Below are 22,463 nucleotides of genomic sequence, written 5' to 3'. Positions count from 1 at the left end.
GTGTGACTAGCCCAAGATCACCGAGCAGCTGCATGTGGAGGAGTGGAGACACGAACCCGGTTCCCCTGATTACGAGTCCACCGCTCTTAACCACTACAACACACTGGCTCTCCAGTGCCTTATCTGGACTGAGCTTCAGTGCACTGGCTCTCATCTAGTCCATTACTGAGGCAACATATCGGTCCAGCACATCCACTGCCACACCTGCAGATGTAAAGGAGAAACAGAGTTGTGTGTCATCAGCATATTGCGGACAAGGTATTGTGAACCCCACACAATGTTCTCATGTAGATGTTGAGAAACATAAAGGATAAAATTTATCCCCCACAGAACCCCACACTGAAGGCTCCATGGGGCTAAAGGACACTGCCCAAGCATTGCCCTCTGAAAATGACCACCCAAGAAGGACTAGAACCATCCACCCTCAACTCTGACAGCTGCGACAAAAAGACATCATGGTTGATGGTATGGTAAGCTTCTGGGAGAATTAAAAGAGACACATTGCCCCCATCTCTCTCCCAACAGAGATAATCACACAGGGTGATCAAAAAGCAGCTTCCGTGCTAACACTGGGCCTAAAATCCCTTTAAATCAACTAATTGCCAAGATGTGCACCAAACAGGGAGAGTTTGAAATCTACAGCACGGCCTCATTTGTTATTTTTAGCTCATAATTTTCAGTATGTGAAAAGGGCACATGAAGCGCATTAGGATAGCGTTGTCCAATATCAGAGCAGTCCTACTGCTCCACTGAGAGTGCCTTTACTTTAGTGCTTTTCCTAGGGGGTTGGCTGTTTGGACAAGAGTGAATGTCCCCGATGAAAGGTCTCCCAGATAAAAGTATTTTTCAGATGCCTCTCAACTTCATGGGCAGGCAATTTGAGCAAACAATGTTGGGTGCACACAAAGATACTATAGGCATTTAATCACTGCTTTAATTCCACTTTGTCATTTCTTGTTTTGGGACTTCTGAGGCCTAGCTGGAAAGTAAGAGCTGTTATCTGGCTTTTCCTCAAGTGTTTAGCAGCAGAGGAGGGACGGGCCACTGCCACTGGTGAGCAGGGCCGTGAGAACTCTCCACAGGATGGCTCTGAAATTAATTCTTTTTAAGATCTGAAGGGATAAAGACATTTACTGCTTATACAGCTGATGGGACCGAAGAAGCTGTAGCTTGCTAGTATTGGCAAGGAACACAAATTGCAACATACGAAAAGAACGCTGAATTTAAGCGTCCGTTTTCAAGAAAATCTTTCCATAGATAAGGTGCCACAGGAATGTGTCATCGTAGGCTGCACAAAAGGCAGAGATAAATCAATCTGAGTGATGGGAGATTTTTTTTGGGGGGGGAGCTTGTTTTTAGGACTAAATTAGACTCAGGATCTATCTACTTCAGTATCCTCTTTCCGACCTTGATCACCTGGTTCAGTAATGCGTAAGGGCTAGAACCAAAAAGTGTATTTTAAAGGCCAAGTAAGCTAGAGGCAAGATATTATTTTTATTCAAGGCTGAGTTTCTGTAACCTTGAGGGTTTTCCCCCCCCATTCAATCATTTTTTTGTGGCTAAGAGGAAACCATAAGAAGATCAAAATGATAAATTTTTCTCACAGAAAATAGCTCAAGTTATAATTGAAAAGAACTTGTTTGGGATGTGAACTCTGAATTAGAGGTTTCAGTTCTAATACTATTTTTTATTTTTAAACCAGAGTCTTCACATAAATAACAGCGCAGAACATTTTCCAAGACATTTTGTTTAACCACCAGCAGGATTGTTTCTGGAAATATTTCTTTAAAATGAATCAATCCACTTTTTTGGGAGGGACTTAGAAACCCTTTATAAAATAGCTCTAAGTAATGGTGTAATGCTCATTTAAAGTTGCGTTCAATATGGATCTCATCTTCATATCCGACGATGGCACAGTGGGATAAACCCTCTCTCTCTGTGTGCACTTTTTCAGGCTTCATGTTATATTTAGAAGGGATAACACAGCATAGGAACATATGAAGGTTTTCTATTGCAAAGCATTTGAGCATGCAATGCAAATGCTGGATCAGGACCCCAATTTAATCTTATCCTGAAAAAATGTTTTCACCCAGGGTACAGTAAATCATAAAAATCCGCCTCTCAGGTAGGACCACATTTTGATACTGGATACACAGCAGTGGCTCCGTTCCATGGTTTCACACCATCTTCCAAATGTATAGGCAAACAGTATCTTTGACCATTCTAGTCTCGAGTGGCATCTGGAAATAGAGCAAACCTGGCCCTAACTCTAGTTTATCAATTCAGATATCATACCAAACCACAGTTGGCACAAAGCAAGATTGGCAAATCCATTTCAAACTATGGTGTCTGAATCTGGTTTCTGAACCAAGGTTTGGAGTGAAGTGTGAACTGAGTTCTCTAAACCTCAGTTTAGACTAAACACTAAACCTCAGTTTGTTTATGCGGTTTGTTTGCATGTTGAACCCACGACAGCCAATTAACTATGGTTTGTTTTGCAGCCAACAAAACAGAATATGAAGCCATGGTTTGAAGCTGGCGTACAAATCTTGGCTTGCATTAACTATGGTTTCTTATAATGCCCAAACCCACTATTCTCTCCTAATCCTGATTTATTTAGGCAACCTACCCCAGAGCCAGAGCGGAGTGGGGCAAGAATGATTAGAAAACAAAACCAACATTAGGTGAAGGGAGCTGTGCTCATCCACAAGATTGAGTCTTATCTGTTCAGCAAATCACAGCATAGTGTTATGTGCAGATGAGACTAGAATCTACCTTAGAAATTCCCAAGGCTTATTACACTTGCTAAGATTGTGTGCAAGAATCCTCTTGAGTTTATTATCTATGAACTAGTATAGAGGCATAGAGATGTTGTTTCTTTATGACTGCCTTCAACGACGGAATTCCTCTAGAGATTTCCCAAACCCTGATTTTGGGCATTTGGGGAACGTATTATTAGACCTTATCAAAAATGATGCCTTCTATAGAATGGGATTGAGCTGGTATTGTTGCTGAGATTTAAGATCTGTTCTATTTGCTTTACCTCATCTTACGTAGTTGCGTATGTACTCCTTTTAAGGTACTGTTACTCTGCAGATGATTTCACAGTGGTGCATGGTGATCAATCAAATCGAGGAATAGATAGCCATTTTATTATGTTGCCTTGTATCTGCTCCTATTCTTGTGATTTGTTTCTCTTTTTTTAAGGATTATGTAACGAGAGATTTCTTCCAATCCCTGTTAAATATTCAGAGGCATTTTTGCATACTTTGTACGAACGAGGCTTGCAAAGTCTTAATAGTGAGAATGTTCACATGCTGAGGAATAACCTAGTTGCCTGGATGGTACTGGCAAATCATCTAAAACTTATTTATATTAATGTGCTATGGAAATGAGAATACGGAAAGAAATGGTCAGAATTTATGCTAAAGCCTTCTAAAGGCGTAACAGCATCCTACTAAGTATATATGTCAGCTTAATCTAATCCCCCTGCTTCCGACACATCCTGTGGTCTCAGCACGGTGCCTATAATGCTCTCATATGTTATGAGGGATTGCCTCGGAGAAGTTCACCATCAGGACCACACTTGGTTCAATAAAACTTTACATTTCATCTTAGGCTGACAGAAAGCTATCTTTCTCACATTTGCATCACAAACCTTTAGCTTCTCCTGACATCAATAACATTGGCTATAATACTACCACGTAATCTGTTACAACACATGGAGAGCACATATTTTGAGCTCTCATCTTACTTTGTCAGCTGCAATGGGCCGCTCTAATTTACTTGGACTTGCCTAAATGAACATGGAAATTCTTTGTGACAAAAGAGGGGAAAATACATGCTTTTAATTAGCAGCTCATTTGAGATTTGCAGCAGAGTTTCCTTTTCCCCGCCCCTGATAACTTCAAGTTCTACTACTTAAGCAAAGCATCTTTCTTTCCCCTTCATGTGTGCATTGAAGAGAAGAGCTACAGGAATTTGCCTACATCTTCAGAGGTGGATACAGATCAAAGAACAAGAATAGATCAAAAAATATTTTTGTATTTCAATCATATATCAGGAAAATCTAACTAATCTAATTAACTGTGCATCAATAACTTACTTTCAGATATTTTGCTGTAAGACATCAGTTATGTCTAGGTAAATATTCATGTAACGCTAAAACGTATACACATCTGAACCCAATTTAAGGTTTCTGTTTGGTTAAAATGAGCACCATTGTTTCACTTGCTTCAGGTTTCTTGCTTTGTGGGACCAAAATGGCTACTAAAGCTCTGATCATTTTGTTGTTGTTAACTGGTGTTGTCTTTGTTCCAATTTCCAGCAGAGACTGTTGAAAAGTAGGGCTATAGAAAGCTTTCTTGGAATCGTTAATAGACAGGATAAGGAAAGAACATGCTCAAAATACTACAGGCTCTACCTAACTTAAGGGGTAAGGCACAATATACTGTAAAACAGCCACAGGCAAACTCAGCCTTCCATATGTTTTGGGACTACAACTCCCATCATCCCTGACCAGTGGTCTTGTTAGCTACGGATGATGGGAGTTGTAGTCCCAAAACATCTGGAGGGCCGAGTTTGCCTTTCCCTGTTGTAAAATAAAGAAATACCACATGGAACATAGACGTCAGCCCACTGATCCATCTAATTCAGTATTGCCTATACTAAAGCAGCCAACATGGCGCCTGAAAGATCTTGTAGGCTACAATATCCATCATCCCTAACCAACGGACTGATGGGCATTGTAGTCCATAGCATAGTCCATAGCTGACTCCATATAATGACTGGCAGCTGCTTTTTAGCTGTTAGATCCAGAACTGTTGCAGGTGACTCGTGGCCCCTATGGCTAAGGTCACTTTCAATCAGCTCTAGCTGGTTTTCATGCTATGACTGTTGATAGCCTGGTCATACTGCACTGGATTACTGTAATGTGATCCACGCAGGGTTGCCCTTAAAGCTGGTCTGGAAGATGCAGTCGGCACAAAAGGCACTGGTGAGGCTGCTATATGATGCAGCCTACCAAGAACACATTAGCACTGATTGTGAAAACTGGCTGCCAGTTTGCTACCGGCTAAGTTTAAGGTGCTTATGTTGACTTACAGAGCCATGCACAACTTGGGGCCTGGAGCACCTTCACCCAAATAGACCTGCCCACGCATTCAGATCTATCACCATAACCATCTGAAATGGATTACATGATGACCTGTGGGAGTCACCAAAATGGTCAAGTAAGGAAGGAGGAAAGGTTACAACATCTAGGCCTTTTTAATTTAGAAAAAGGTGAGTACGGGAGACATGAGAGAGATGTATGATTTTGCATGGTGTAGAGAAAGTAGATACTAGAACTCAGAGCCATCCAATAAAACTGAATGATGGAGATTCAGTACAGACTAATCGATTTTCCACACAGCACAGCTGGCAACAGTACATTTCTGGCCCCCACGTGCGTCAGCCAAGCCCACATAAGTCCGCCCCGCCCTGCCATCTTCCGTGCCCAAAAGAACCTGTGCATCAGCGGTGGCACATCAATTGGACATGCGCAAAATGGGTCACCACCTGTGCACAGCTCAACTATGGAATTTGCTCCCTCAAGACATAGTGATAGCCACAACTTTGGATTGCTTTCAAAGAGAATTTGGCAAATTCATGAAGGGTAATTATTCAAGATCACTATGTTCTGCTTCCACTGTTGGAGGCAGTGTGCTGGATTCAACTAATGATTCCCACTAGTTGAAGCCTGTGCCAATGACTTTGACTAGAGCAATGTGGCTTTAGCTTCCTCCCCTCCCCCTGCACCTTGGAATTGGCATGCGGGAAGGGGTTGGGAGAACCCCCCAGCTCACGGGGGAGGAGAGGAGGGTTTTATTCTGCCTGGCAAGCTCTAGTGCTTTCACTTATGTAACGATTGCTGTAGCATTATGTTGAATTCTCCCAGTATACTTATGAATGCCAGTTGCAGGAGGAAACAGCGCTGCTGCTCTGAGGCCGTGCTTGCTGGCTTCCCATAAGCATCTGGTTGGACACTATGATAATAAGATGTGATATTAGATGGGCCTTTGGCCTAACCCAGCAAGATTCTTATGCTCTTATGCTATTACGACCTTCTCCGTAATAGCACCCAGGCTGTGGAACTCCTAGATGCAGCTGACATACCTTTGAACCCAGGTGTTTGCTGAGCATTAATGTCTGAGTCATTGGTTTATTATTGTATTGGTTTTCGTTCCCATCATACGCATTGTATTTGAACTTTTTAACATACCCCTCTCTGGGACTGCTGCCACAAAGGAGAGCAAATAATAAATGCTTTAAATAAACAAAAATTAGCTGCCCCAGATAGAACAAATTACAGGATCAAGTTTACCTATTTATACCCTTAGAACTACTGCAAACTAACCTTTCTTCCTTGTACACTTACATTTTTAAAAAGAAAAACCAATTGTCAAATGTAAAGAAAAAACTATATAGCTTATTATCAGAACCATTATACATCTCTTGAAACATTTGGGATTTGCAAGAGAAAAGATGATAACACAATTTGCAAGCTAGATGCATGTTCTATCAGCTCTTAAACAAAGCACTGCACAATAAAAAATATTCTGTCAGGCTATATGTTCATTCCTTGTTTCGTGCATTAGCTGTGCTTATTCTATGCCACACTTTTATCGCTTTCTATTTTTATATTTTAAATCTATTAAGCAATGTCAACTTGAATTTCCTTTGAATAGTGCTGCAGGTTAGGTTAAAAAAAATAGGGCAGCACAATCTTTGAGGGCTAACATTTATGTCAGCTAATTAATATGGATCAGTTGAGTTTTGCAAATATCTTTTAAAAAATGTTTGCGCATATGTGAGTCACCAATGGAAGCCTGATCTCTACTCACAAAGAAAATGACAAAACTCCGCTGGCTTTTGTAAGAATAAAATGAGACCTGCGGCTATTTTGTAGCCCTGGAATATAGGTGCAAGAGGATTCTTTCTACGGCAACAGATCCAAGTGGTGGGCCACTTTGTGGGTTTCTCAAACCTGCTATCACAGGAATTAATGGGAAGAATTTCCCAGTGTCCAGCTAATGTCTTATGAATGATAGCATTATGAAGATCATGGTTATTCTGCCCAAAATACTTGTTCCAACATGCTCATCCTCTCTCTCCACAAAAAAGAATACACCATTTTTTTATGTCATGTGATAAGAAACTCTCCATTATATTCTGAGCTACTACCAATCTTAAAGGATTATGTCTGTGAAAGCAAATTCTTCTCCTTTCTCATCTCCTCATCTCCTTTCTCTAACAGAATTTCTAGTCTTTAGCTCACTATGCATGATGGTAAGTCTCACCCTTTCATGTGTTTAGTAGTAATTTTCTCTAACTGCCACTAAACTTTATTACAAGCAGTGATCCTGATCCAGTTAACTGTTGCATATACATACATGAAGTATTGCATGGACATTAGGGTTTATTGTGATTTGCTGATTATGTCTTCTGGTAGCTCTCCTGTAACCTTTATCCTCTGAAACCAAAGATTTGGGGGGGACTACAATGATACAGCAACTGTTCTTTCTTGATGCATGTCCGATAACTATACAAATGGCATCATTCACTGAAGTTCTTGGGCACCTTCTTCCAATTTAATGAGCAAGATTTCTGTACTATCATCAAAAGTCTAAAACCACAAAATGGGTCCAATTTCTTTCCTTTTTACATATTGTATTTTAGATAAAATCCAAAATAAATCTGTGATTAAATACCAAACATTTGAAAAACGTTTCCAAAAGCCCACTTTAAATGGGAAGTTTGGCTGAGCCTGTTTCTGGAGCTAAGCCATTATGCCCTGGCACAAATGAAGACCTGATCTGATGGATCTTTCACATTTCAATATTCTATGAGAAAAGGTCAGAAGTATGAGCAAGCCACAGGCAACAAGATTTATGATGAATAAGCTTCTGGTGTCAGATTTGTCCAAATGTATTTTTTTTTATGTGGGTACTGGCCCGTTATTGGTTCACCACCTGAGATATATCGAAGGAAACTATCTTGTTCAGATGGGCTGTAGATTCTTGATGATACACTGGAGTGGTTTTAGGCACAATATTATTGCATCAGAAATGGCAATACAGTACTCAGAAACCAACAGATCAATTTACCAGATTACTGTACTCTGTTACTGACATGAAGGTTTTCATACCTGAACAACAGAACTTCAATGGAAGACTTCAGCATCAAACAACCAATGAAGAAATGTAATACTATGCATTTCTTGTCATGCTACAAGCTACAGGTATTGTTTACACAGTAGGGTTGCCAGACTCAATAGAGGACAGGACTTCTGTGCCTTTAATTGCCCTGCTCTCTTTTGAGTCTGGAAACCTTAAAGAGAAACCAGCACACCATTTGCTTGGAAATTAAACAAAGGGTCTGCTGGTTTCTCTTTAAGGTTTCCAGACTCAAAAGGGAGCAGGGCAATTAAAGGCACAGAAGTCCTGTCCTCTATTGAGTCTGGCAACCCTATTACACAGTCATCTCTGCTGCTGTAAAGTGTTGCTAGGCCTAAATTTACATTTAAGGTCTAGTTCAGTTATTATATCATTGTACTTTTTCATCTAATTGCCATTCAGTACACATACAGATTTCTCTCTGTGCATCTGACAAAACGGGCTTTAGCCCATGAAAGCTTTGCTTAAATTGGTCAGAGAGACTAAATTGATTAGGTCTTAAAGATGCCACACAAGCCTGTTTGCTATTTTTGTTGCAACAGGCAAACAGGGCTACCACTCTGGAAATTGGTATTTTTTTGAGCCGACTACAAATATGTATGTAGACAAGGCAGAAACGTACCTGCTTCTAGTGCCTCCATATCAACGATATTCTTTTGGTAGAAAGTTCTGAAACCCAAAGGAGTTGTGTCACCATCTCCTGACATCTTCTCTACTGCTTGCTTAAACATTTCCACCACGTCATGCAGGACACTGTCTAAGCTGATTGTAGATGTTGATGGTGAAGTCAGGTTTAAGGACATGGAAATAGCTGCACTACAAGATGGACAGGACTGCACAGCTTCACATTCAATTTGGAAGTTCTCAAGTGACCTCTGCAGCACAACCTTCTGCCTTTGCTGTTGCTCATCTACTGCTGCAATGACATGCCATTCAATGGAGGCAGCTCTGGGAAGGGAAGGTACCACTATCACAGCCAGGTCTCCATATGCTGCAGGCACATCATTATTCGTGTCTTCATCTTCTGCCTAGAAATTAAAAGAGACTGAGTATTTAAAAGCTCTAGATTTTATTTTTTAAAAAATTGCTTTTTTTCCCCCACGGAGAAAGTGCTTGGCATCTTACCAAGTCCCAAAATGCCTGAGCTCCATCCCCAGACAAAGCAGGCTCCAAGGCTGATGAATCTCCAGCCACAACACGCTTGGAGAACTCACTGTAGCCTTGAGTAATAACGACGGACTGTGTGCTGGTCCCCGATTTGAGAGTACAGGAACAAACTCATTCACATAAGGCCCATAACTCATCCAACCTGGTGGCCACATGTTGAGATGCACTGCAGGAAGCCACAGGGGCTATGGCAGAAGGGGGGGGGTGAGTGTTGGGTTGCTGGGGTCTACGTTTCTTGTAAGCCAAAGGAGCAGGAAGGCATTGCAGCCTCTGTTGCCACAGTGATGAGTGACTGCCCTGTCTGTTAGGGGTAGATGGAATTTATTTACACATATAACTTGTTCTCCTTCAATTTCCTTCCTTTTTTTAAAGTGTATATTCCTGCCTTTTACTTTCTTTTGGATATCTTGAGAGAAACCACATGCTAAGCAATGTTAATATTAAAAACTGAAGCTTCCTTTTGCCTGTCCATGTATTGGTAGCAACTTTTTGATATACCAATTTGCTTACATTGCAGTTCAGAATAGTAAATACGGCACATTGTCTGACCTCTGAATGGAAAAATAATTACAAGTTAAAACAGTAATTTTACCTGGGGTCGATAAGGCCATAACACTCACTCTGCTTCCAATTCACACGCTCAATTTTCATCCACTCACTCTTGACTTTGAGAGGAAGGAATAATGACAGGTTGCAGGCACTTTATTTCAAAATTCACTCACAAAGTTATTGACAAGCATTTTTCCTCCACAGCAAAGTCTCTGCTGCTTGACCCTCGTGAGCTGTTTACATGAAAAATGCACTTACATCTAGATTAACGATAGTGAAGTCTAATTCCACACCAAAACTTGTAGCAATTTCTTTAGCATGTCTGTGTTTGATATGGGAACAAAAATAGGGATAATTTGCCTCAAATTGCAGTCACTTCAGTCATAATAAAATCTCGCTGAGTAGTAGTACTGTTTGCTTTCAGTAGTTTCATTAGGTAAGCTGGGGCTGTTATTAAGGTACCAACACATAAATGTTATATTAGCACTTAACAATAGCACAGAATTCTCCCTCCAGGAGATGAATTCTAACCTTGTCAATATAATTCTGCTTCCAGTACTGCAGAACAGTTCGAAAAGATGAATACTGGAGCTTTATGGTAGAGAAAAAAAGTCATGCTCATTCAGGCTTAAAGGCCACTTGGTTGGCCCAAGGTGCTGAGGTACTGTTTAGAAAATAAGTCTTAAAAAGCTGTCTCGGGTCAAGTCAAGCATTGAGACAAAACTTTCCGACGTTCTTGTACTTGTCTTAGGTTGTTAAATCAATTACTTTGTATTTCTGCTTGCCTTCAACTGCCATTTAGAATATGGAAAGAAATACACAGGAATTAGGCCAAGGCAAAAGTACAATTTCAAACTCAAACAAATGATCATCATTGCAAGTGAAAGACCATGCCCCATGTACCCACATATTCATGTAAGCGCACATTTTACAGAGGCCTCAACCTTTAAAGTATGGATTTGTGTGATGGAGCTTCCAGGAATTTAATCCCCCCCCCCAGTGCTGCAGAAACTCTTAGTCAAGTGGCCTCCAACTTGTTTTTAAAAACAGAGAGGCTAGTTTTGCAGAACAGAGAAATGTTTGAGAAACTGTTTCCAATTATATCCTGTTAGTTACTTTATTTTATTACTGAGTATCTTGGTCTCTCTCAACACAGAAATGATGCAAACCATGGCTTAGAATTATGTAACTCAGGAAACACACAAGTACCAAGCCTGACAGATGCACATAATGATGCTCTTGAAAGGACAGGGGTGGGTGCTCATGTTCTCATCATATTGCCTGTGCGTTTTGCAGGATTTGAATCCTTTCTTCAATGCAAATGTAATGATACTGAATATATTGTTCAGAGATTGCAACTATGATGTGCATGGGTACAGTGATCACACCCACCTCCTGCTGTTCTCACCCTGGTCCAATTGGTCTCTGGATTTAAAAAAGGCAAGTACAGCTAAGGCTGAGGAAATGATAGCTGACTGGGCCTGATTGGATTCCAATGGCCATTCGGGTTTAAAGAGAGAAATGCTCTCAAGTATACCTGCATTAAGGTTGCATCGCTGATCAGGAATGCCTTTTACCAGCTTCACCTGTTGAGAAGGTTACAACCCTTTCTTAGGGAGAGATGCCCGAGCTCAGTGGTAGGGCACAATAGAAGTTTCTACCCCAGCATCTCTACTCAAACCATATCAAGGAGGGCTGGGAAAGACTCCCTCTCAAGACCTTAGCTGCTGCCAGTCAGAGTAGACTGAGCTATATGGATTCATGTTCTGATTCGGTTTCTTATTGGGACCAAAACATGAATTACCATCCTCTGGCATGTAGGAGATTATTATGTATTACATTCTTGACTACATGAAATACTATTCAGATGCCATGTCTGATGTACAATGCGGTTGGCTGATCTCATTACTTTCTCTAGTGTTCATTTCCCTGCTTGGCACAATCCAAGCTGCTTCCTTAGGCCTTAACGCGTAAGGCGTCTTCCTTAATTGGCTCCTATGTATCTTTTTTCTTCTACTGAAGTTTTCACGATACAATTGAAAGAACAAACTAATCTGCAAGAAATAAAGAAAAGAAACTCATTCAGGATTACTACAACCTGCCAAGTCATGATAATAAAAGCAAAAAAGGCCACTGGCTATACACCTGATATCCAGTATATGAACTTAGGCTGCTTCTTTAAAAGATCACAGGTAGTGTTAATCGAAAGAACCTTTCCCTGGAGGTCTGTGAAAGCCTGAGTTGTGCAGTATCTTCACAGGTGTTTTAAAACATTTCTGGTTCTGCAAGCATTAGACTAAAGGGTGATATATGAATAGACTTCAGTAAACTGGGAAGAGAGCTGGACCATAAAGAAGGCTGATCACCAAATAATTGATGCTTTTGAATGATGGGGCTGGAGGAGACTCCCATGAGAGTCCCATGGACTGCAAGAAGATCAAACCTATCCATTCTTAAGGAAATCAGCCCTGAGTGCTCACTGGAAGGACAGATCCTGAAGCTGAGGCTCCAATACTTTGGCCACCTCATGAGACGAGAAGACTCCCTGGAAAAGACCCTGATGTTGGGAAAGATTCAGGGCACAAGGAGAAGGGGACGACAGAGGACGAGATGGTTGGACAGTGTTCTCGAAGATACCAACATGAGTCTAACCAAACTGCAGAAGGCAGTGGAAGACAGGAGTGCCTGGCGTGCTCTGGTCCATGGGGTCATGAAGAGTCGGACACAACTAAATGACTAAACAACAACAGCAGCAAAAGTGGGAATTGGCATGATATAATTTATTTTAAAAAGTATATAATTCAACATTATTTTAAGACTCCCCTGCATTGCAGGGGGTTGGACTAGAATTTGAGATATGTGAGCAAGTGGTTTCATATGGCCTATATAATTCCTGTTCTTAATCAACACCTGGAGAGGAAGAGTGGGATCACACCCACCATCACTGCTGCTGACCTCCACGGGTTCATCCAAAGATCTGGACAGAGTTTACATGTACAAGCTGTATATACAAAAACTCTTTTAAACCTTCGGATCACTGCCTGGTGGCCAGGAGCAAGACAATAGAAATCCGGCCTCCTTGGTTGATTATCTACTGTTGGCAACCGCACAAACAGTGCTCTGGCAGATTTATAAACAACCCTACAGAATTAGATTCAGGTTGGTATTAAGTAAGCAATTCCTTTTTTTCTGAATATCCACAAGGAACTTACAACCACCCTGTCATTAATGACCATCGTTTTACATGAAGATCCTAAAAATTACGTGAGAGGTGGCTGGGACACTATTTTGCTTCATCTTATTAGAACTTGTATGTTCTACCACTGCAACTTCTTATACCACTATCAGCACTTCCACCAACTGATCCGTTAGTACTTATTTTCCAAATTGTAACTGAGTGATTGATCTCTGCAAGCTGGGGACTTCGTTCCGCAGCTGCTGCTCACAATCGATAAAACTCTGCTCTCAATAAAACACTTGCCCATTCGCCTGTGTCCTTTCCTTGAATAAGCCACAACGTATTTGTATTAATTTACAGGTTATGAATGCTTCCGTTTTGGAAACCAGCAACAGAACCAAGAACTGATGAGAATCACCCAGTCTCCCCCAGTTTACAGGTTTATGCTATATTTTTCAACTGCTTAGTCTTTCTATAGACTCGAATTCAAGTAACAGTAATGCGAAGAGCAGGAAAACGCTAGCTTGGATTCTTTTTTGTAGTCGCTTCTTTGCTAGGATGACACAATTGGTGCAGGGAAGACTGTTCCCATGACAAACCCTGCTTTTAGCCAACCATTATCCCCCGCCTCCTCCCTCCTGCTTTCTAGCTATATGGCTCTTCAGTCCTTGTTCCTCTTGTACATAATGGTAGTCTCATCCTTTGAAATTCCACAGCAAATGTTAGATAATATGTTCAATTATTTAAAAGAAAATGTCCAAATTGCACCACCAGCTAAACTCACCATAGAATTTTACTCATGGATATACAATAGCCTTGTTTCAGCAAACAACCTCAATGTATAACACTTAGCCATGTCATTTTTTTAAAGAGGAAGAATCCTTATGGAAACAAAATCTGACAGCTTGCAAAAATGAATTCAAGCAGTTTCATGTAATACCTGCTCCTTAAGGACCCACGAAAATGTTTATCTCTTTGCAATCAGTATTTCTTATTTGAAAATGGGAAACAATAGCATAACTACCTACATAATAAGGTAGATTATAGAAAATCTGCTCTCAAATTTATATAACAGACCAAACGAGAAAAACACCTGGCGGCTTCAATCTCATGGCTTTTATTTCTAAAACACTAAGCAATTTAAGTGCCCAATCCTACAGCTCCTGCTATTCAGATAGACTGCTGTACACAGAAGAAACCTCTAATCAGGTGATCAATGGAACTAATAAAAAGTGAATGCAGTGCTCTGAAAGGTCAGGGCAGGATTGCAAGTTGTAAACTTACAGTAGTTGCCTTTTCATTTGGAAAGCGTGGCACCTGCTTTTTAAAAACAACTGAACTTGGGAATTGTTTTCAAATGGCACAAACGGTTATTCTATATATTGCAGATAATGTGCAGAAATTGTAGGATAATGCAGTTTCGTGATGCTTACAAGGCAAGCTTGCAGATGTGACTACCAGGCAGATTCATCCACTGGAATAACCAAAATAACCCAAGGGATTTATATGGTCCATTGATATAGCTGTGAACAAGATGAGTTCTCTTTCTCTTTTCTAAAAGACTTTGACTTTTTCCTCTGCAGTTTTCCTAGTGGAATCTCTACTTTGCAAGTGACAAACCTATTGTTGGTAAGGATACTTTGTTCTGAAGCTTAAACCGGTGCACTCTTGTTATGCAGACACTGTGAGGAAACTTTCAAATGTATAATTTATAGGCTCATTAATCCTGTCACTATCATAATCAAAACTGCCACTGAAGATTTTTTTTTTGAAAAACTGCAACTCCTTAAGGTAGCATTATCTTTCACTTTCATGATCCCATCACGTTCTTTATAGAACTAGCAATTCAGTATTCATTTTCTTTAATTTAGAATAGACCAAATGATAAAGAATCTCCATTTCCTTGGACAGCAAAAGTAGCAGACAGGTAATCTGTGCAAAAAAAAAAAAAGTAATGGGAGTAATTATTTAACAATCAAATAATTGTAAGCAAATGTAAATTCTTGCCTTTTAGCTGCCAAGAAAGTTTCAGGACGGGTAGAGTAGAAAAAATGGCAGCCTTATTAAGTTTCCTCAAATTGCTTCCAGTGGCAGTTAACTCAATGAAGCAAGCATTTTTAATAGATGAGCATTACTATTGTAAACTTTTCCAACCCCATATGCACAAACATTTGGGGAAACTACTTGATTTGCATTGGCACCATACACAAACAACTCGCCACCAGGAAATTACTGCCGCTATGCAGTGGCCATTTCTGAGTACAGTCAAACCTTGGTTGTCAAATGGCTCTGTTTTTGAACTTTTGGGCTCCTGAACTCCAAAAACCTGGAAGTAAATGCTCCAGTTTTCGAAAGTTTTTCGGAAGCCGCATGTCTGATGCAGCTTCCACTTTAGTGCAAGAGGCTCTTGCAACCCATCAAAAGTTGCGCCTCGGTTGTTGAACGTTCCGGAAGCTGAACAGGCTTCTGGAACAGATTACGTTCAACAACCGAGGTTTGACTGTAATACTGGCTGGGGCCGATGGAAGTTGTAGACCAAAACATCTGGAGGGCGCAGGGTGGGGTCTAAAGCTACTGGGACTAAAGTTCACTTACGTTATGGTAGTGATGCAAGGGCTGGTGCAGGATCATCTAGCCGAACCCCTGCAATTCATGAATATGCAGCTGGCCCATACAAGGATCAAAACTTTGGCTTTATTAGCACTAAGCTCTAACCAACAGAGCTTAGTGGAAACTTACTCATATAATTAAATGCACATATACATATCACATACAGAAAAATTTAAAAATCTGCAAATATATAAGACTAGTAGAAAAAAACCCCCACAAATAAATATACTGTTTCCAGGGCATTAAAAAGTATACATAAAACTGTATGTATTAGCCACTCGCTATCCTTAATCTTTTGAGTTCAGTGCTTGAACTTTGAAATCACAATAAGCAGAAGGCAGCCATCTTACTCATTACGGCCTATAATCTCCCTTGCTGACAGTCTTACATATTAAAATGGTCCTTCGTGCCACAACCCTTTTAAAGTATTCTCAGTGCTACAGAAATAATTTTGGAAGCGAAATATCTAAACAGTAAGCATAATAAAAATGAAACAGGTTAAAGCTTATTAGCAGCAGGAAGCAAATGTGGTAAAACTCTTGCCAGTTCCCCTACATTTCTTCCCCAGCAGGGACTTTCTGTCAAGCTGTGAGTTAGTTCTAGAGTATAATACAGGCTGCTGTTAACAGCAATTGCACCTTCCTGAACCACAGCATTGTACTAAGAATTCACTTTGATTTTTGATTTCTCCCTTTGTAATAATAATGTTTAAAATATTTCCCGCAGAGCTAAAATGTGAAGTCAAGTACTGTATGCCAGTGAAACACAAGGATATGGAAATATGAAATTGATAAGAAAATAATTGCCATATTGAAAGGCTATTTTTCTTGCCAAACTATGGGTTCCTAAGACAAGATAAGAATAATGATTAAAGTTAAGATTCCTTGAAATACCTCTCAAACATACATAATTCAATATATCTGTTACAATGTGGAAGAAGCATAACTATTTAAGGAACAAAGCCATAAATTGATAGCAATATAAAGTAGAAGCAGATCACGTCTGTCGCATGGAATCTGATCACAGACTATCAGTCTCCAAGTTTTATTCTGTGTGGTGTCAAAAATACACGCTTTGGAAGGAGACTGCTAAACTGAGTTAAGGGGGTTTTTAAGGCCAGAAAAGGTCTAAATAATAAAAAGCAGATGCAAAGGTACTTTCAAATGATAAAAAGAGCCAACTTCACAATATTTAATGGATATATTTCATTGAAATGTTTTGTTTCAATCCAGAGTGGAATTTTTTTTAGAAATCTGTAAAATGTCTTTGAAAGTCCGCTTAGCCTTCAAAGAGTGAATTTCATCCAAAAGTTGAGAGTTGAATGGCTACAATAAAACCTTTACTGCAATCTTAGGCTTCCCATAGAAACCCAGAACATAATTACCATATGCTAATACCAGTGTGAACCAATCACTTCCGCTGCCTTCTTCTGGTCATTTGGAGCAGAGACATCCCTTACATCTGCTCCAGGTGCTGTGCAATAGTTTCCCCCTTCTTTCGAAGTTAGGAAAAAAAACCTTGGTCCCTTCCTTTAGTATGGTAAACCAAAACTTTCCTTTAAAAAGGCTATGGGTTTTTCCCACCCCACGAGGAGGGAGATTTGGTTCAGCTTTAGCTAATATGTGCCATTTTGTTACTCCAGAAGTTCCTCTGGGCAATACAGTGCAGGAATTTAATATTTCTTTTCCTTTTCTTTTAGTAGGCCTTAGGATGGCAGAGAGCCTTGAGCCAGACATCTTGGAGAGTGAAGTCAAATGGGCCTTAGAAAGCACTGCTAATAACAAGGCCAGTGGAAGTGATGATATTCCAGCTGAACTATTTAAAATTTTAAAAGATGATGCTGTTAAGGTGCTACACCCAATATGCCAGCAAGTTTGGAAAACTCAGCAATGGCCAGAGGATTGGAGAAGATCAGTCTACATCCCAATTCCAAAGAAGGGCAGTGCCAAAGAATGCTCCAACTACCGCACAATTGCGCTCATTTCACACGCTAGCAAGGTTATGCTTAAAATTCTACAAGGCAGGCTTAGGCAGTATGTGGACCGAGAACTCCCAGAAGTGCAAGCTGGATTTCGAAAGGGCAGAGGAACCAGAGACCAAATAGCAAACATGCGCTGGATTATGGAGAAAGCTAGAGAGTTCCAGAAAAACGTCTACTTCTGCTTCATTGACTATGCAAAAGCCTTGACTGTGTCGACCACAGCAAACTATGGCAAGTTCTTAAAGAAATGGGAGTGCCTGATCACCTCATCTGTCTCCTGAGAAATCTCTATGTGGGACAAGAAGCTACAGTTAGAACTGGATATGGAACAACTGATTGGTTCAAAATTGGGAAAGGAGTACGACAAGGTTGTATATTGTCTCCCTGCTTATTTAACTTATATGCAGAATTCATCATGCGAAAGGCTGGACTAGATGAATCCCAAGCCGGAATTTAGATTGCCGGAAGAAATATCAACAACCTCAGATATGCAGATGACACAACCTTGATGGCAGAAAGCGAGGAGGAATTAAAGAACCTTTTAATGAGGGTGAAAGAGGAGAGCGCAAAATATGGTCTGAAGCTCAACATCAAAAAAACCAAGATCATGGCCACCGGTCCCATCACCTCCTGGCAAATAGAAGGGGAAGAAATGGAGGCAGTGAGAGATTTTACTTTCTTGGGCTCCTTGATCACTGCAGATGGTGACAGCAGTCACGAAATTAAAAGACGCCTGCTTCTTGGGAGAAAAGCAATGACAAACCTAGACAGCATCTTAAAAAGCAGAGACATCACCTTGCCGACAAAGGTACGTATAGTTAAAGCTATGGTTTTCCCAGTAGTGATGTATGGAAGTGAGAGCTGGACCATAAAGAAGGCTGATCGCCGAAGAATTGATGCTTTTGAATTATGGTGCTGGAGGAGACTCTTGAGAGTCCCATGGACTGCTAGAAGATCAAACCTATCCATTCTTAAGGAAATCAGCCCTGAGTGCTCCCTGGAAGGACAGATCGTGAAGCTGAGGCTCCAATAGAAGAGAAGACTCCCTGGAAAAGACCCTGATGTTGGGAAAGATTGAGGGCACTAGGAGAAGGGGACGACAGAGGACGAGATGGTTGGACAGTGTTCTCGAAGCTACGAACATGAGTTTGACCAAACTGTGGGAGGCAGTGCAAGACAGGAGTGCCTGGCGTGCTATGGTCCATGGGGTCACGAAGAGTCGGACACGACTAAACGACTAAACAACAACAACAGGATGGCAGAGAAAGAGACAGTGGTTTATTCCAATATAGTCACAATATTATGCCTGAGAGGAAATGCTGGACATTTGAAAGAAGAGAAAAGCAATTCTTTTGATTTAGAAGGCCAATAGGAGAGGGTCATAGTGCATGGGCAGAGCACCTGAGTTGCATTCAGGAAGTCCCAGGGTCAATCCCCAGCATCTTCAAGTAGGGCTGGGAGAGATCCCATCTGAAATCCTTGAATGCCTCTACTACTCAAGGCAGACAATACTGAGCTAGATGAACCAGTGGTCTGATTCAGCACAAGGCAGCTTCTCATGCCTGAATTCATGGGGTGGGGAAGGTCATGGTCACACTCTTGGCTATTCCTAAACATTAGGAAGAACTTCCTGACAGTAAGAGCTGTGCGGCAGTGGAATTTGCTACCAAGGAGTGTGGTGGAGTCTCCTTCTTTGGAGGTCTTTAAGCAGAGGCTTGACAGGCATATGTCAAGAATGCTTTGATGGTGTTTCCTGCTGGGCAGGGGGTTGGACTGGATGGCCCTTGTGGTCTCTTCCAACTCTATGATTCTATGATTCTATTCAAAACTTCCTCAAAAACCAACAGATATTCTAAGTGCAACATTTATTGATATACCATTTTTTCTGTGTATAAGATGTGGTGTTTTTTTTTACCGAAAAAGGATGTTAAAAAGTTGGGTGCATTGGTAGGATGGGAGATTGGGTGTAGCCATGAGCAGAAGATTTGTAGCGGGGTGCTAGGGTGGGTGTTTGTTTGCTGCGGCAAGGGCTGGTGCCGATAGTGTGTTGCTGCGGCAATCGGGAGTGTGATTGGCAGCTGCTTGCGTCGAGCAGGCAGACGATAGGTTTATTCGGGTATGCGTGCGAGTGTAAGTGTCGGCCCTTTGTGTGAGTAATTTTTTGCACCCCCCAAAAGCTTAACAACTCTGGGAAATCCCCCCAAAGCTCAACAATTCTGTGCAACCCCCCTCCCATTTTCTTAATATTGAGTCCCCGAAAATAGGGTGTGCCTTATACAGGCATGCCTCATGATATGTCCGCTACAGGTTGCATCTTTTCAGGTTATGGATGCACCAAACCAGGAAGTCCTGGAACGGGTTACTTCCGGGTTCGGTGCGTCCGTAACCTGCACGCATGTGCAGAAGCGCCAAATCGTGCAGAAGCGCCACATTGCGCCACATGAGTGCGCAGATGCGGTGCTTCAGGATGCAGCCTTTTCATGTTGCAAATGGGCCTCCGGAACGGATCCCATTCGCAACAAGATGTACATGGAAAGATATGGTAACTAGTATAGCAATAGTCCAAATATGGACTGTGGGCACCACAGTTCAAGAAGGATACTGACAAGCTGGAATGTGTCCAGAAGAGGGCAACCAAAATGGTCAAAGGCCTCGAAACGATGCCTTATGAGGAACGGCTTAGGGAGCTGAGTATGTTTAGCCTGGAGAAGAGAAGGTTCAGGGGTGATATGATAGCCATGTTCAAATATATAAAAGGATGTCAAATAGAGGAGGGAGAAAGGTTGTTTTCTGCTGCTCCAGAGAAGCGGACACGGAGCAATGGATTCAAACTACAAGAAAGAAGATTCCACCTAAACATTAGGAAGAACTTCCTGACAGTAAGAGCTGTTCGGCAGTGGAATTTGCTACCAAGGAGTGTGGTGGAGTCCCCTTCTTTGGAGGTCTTTAAGCAGAGGCTTGACAGGCATATGTCAAGAATGCTTTGATGGTGTTTCCTGCTTGGCAGCGGGTTGGATTGGATGGCCTTTGTGGTCTCTTCCAACTCTATGATTCTATGAAGTTGCAGGAGCAGCTTAAACTTTGACAATAGGGGACGGGCCCAGTCTTAGTATCACCACCATGGTGAACGTGAGTGGGGAGCCATCTGCTTCATGACACCACTTCTGACTTGTGTGAGCTGTCAGTCTGCCAGCTCAGTTCAGAGGAGAGATGGGGCAGCAAGAGAAAATGGTGCAATAAGTCAAAGTTCTGCCCATTAGCTGCAGACAAAATTTCATCACAATAACCAAGTTTGCCATAACTGAAGTGGACACTTAGTTCCTCTTCTAGTCTCCTGTACTCCCACAAGAGGAGTATTCTGAAATACTGGGCATTAAATACAAAAAGAAAAGAAAAGCAAGAAAAGCTGTGAAAGGGCTATCTACTTCCACATGTTCATAACTCTAATATCTGCTGGATGGACAATCATGAGGGTAACTAGGGGTGCGACCACAGCAACTATTCACAGTCTGGACACAACTCGCCACTGGCTTGCAAAGAAAAATCCCACACCCACTCTCTAGTAACAGTGACATGTGGCTGAAGGTCCGGACAATCAGCTACAAATTCGCTCTTATAAACCTTGGACCAAGCAGCAACTATAAATGGTAAGTGTGGCCCAGAGGGAAGGTCCTCGGGTAATTAACCACAGCCTCTCACTATCACCAGCTTCCTGCCAGGAAGGAATGCAAGCCCTCAAAAGGAGTGCCAAGAAAGCTTGCCAGGTCCATTGGTTGTGACAAACACCCAAGGTAGCAAAGGCTGCCGAAAGAGCTAATAGGCTCAGCAGTTTCCCATGTCAATCTCTAGACACTGGAAGCCAACATTTTAATTGCTCAACTGCAGTTAGTGTAAACTGACGTTCCCATTGACCGATGACTAACCTATTGCAATGCTAAACTCAACATACGTCAATGCTATGTAACTCATCTATTAGTACTTAACTCGACAACTTTTTTTAACAACAACAAAAAATACCTGTTAGACTTTATACTGAAAACTAGAGGTTTGTTGTTATAAATAACCAATTATGAGCACTATGCCAATTTTTGCAGGTCAACACTGTAGATCTGTACAAAACAAAATCTGCAGTTCTAAACTTACTTATCAGAGAGAAAGCCCAGCTGAGCTCAATGGGGCTTTCATTTGAGTAGATCTGTTATAGGATTGCACTGTAAGGCAGATATATATATATATATTCTCTTATTTTTTCCAGACAGACCCACACACACAAGAGTGAGTGGGGGTTACGCAAACCCCAAATCACAAACAAGAGATCTGACAGAGTGCTATAAGAATGCATTATACAAGCCAAAAGCATTTATTCTGCTTCATGGATGAAGAAGAAAAACACAGAGCAGTTAAAGTGATTATTCACTGCTGAGCTGGCATACATGTTGCTGGGTCAGTGGCTGGCACTGTGTGCTGTGTGAAAGTTTAAAGCAGCATTAAAATAGCAGTAGTTCACATTCAAGTCACTGTAAGTATCCAGGCCTGAATGAGAGCAAAACAAAAAGGACCAGATATACTACTTTTGTATCTCACATTTCCAAAGCCCAATTATTTGGCAGTAAGCTCCTTGGAACTCAATGCGGCTGACTTCCAAATAGAAGCAGGGTCCCTGGCATTTCAGAGTGGCAGGTAAAATTGACACAGATATAATTCAAAATGAGTAAATTAATAAGGTAAGCAGACACTGAGCACTATAAATGAAGGCACAGAA

The 22,463-nt window shown here is 41.2% G+C and overlaps 1 protein-coding gene across 2 annotated transcripts in view; it reads right to left on the bottom strand.

Moving 5' to 3' along the window:
* The window catches only part of DPH6 (diphthamine biosynthesis 6), a 233,007-nt gene that overhangs the window by 39,405 nt on the left and 171,139 nt on the right, over positions 1-22,463 (bottom strand). For both annotated transcript variants that reach the window (XM_088671286.1, XM_035110376.3), the window contains exon 14: positions 8,839-9,244. In XM_088671286.1, the coding sequence (XP_088527412.1) occupies positions 8,839-9,244 (406 nt within the window). The remainder of the gene's footprint in view (positions 1-8,838; positions 9,245-22,463) is intronic.

This window comes from Zootoca vivipara, chromosome 1, assembly GCF_965207765.1.
Source record: "Zootoca vivipara chromosome 1, rZooViv2.hap1.1, whole genome shotgun sequence".
Taxonomy (NCBI): Eukaryota; Metazoa; Chordata; class Lepidosauria; order Squamata; family Lacertidae; genus Zootoca; species Zootoca vivipara.
This window is presented reverse-complemented; position numbering and strand designations above follow the sequence as displayed.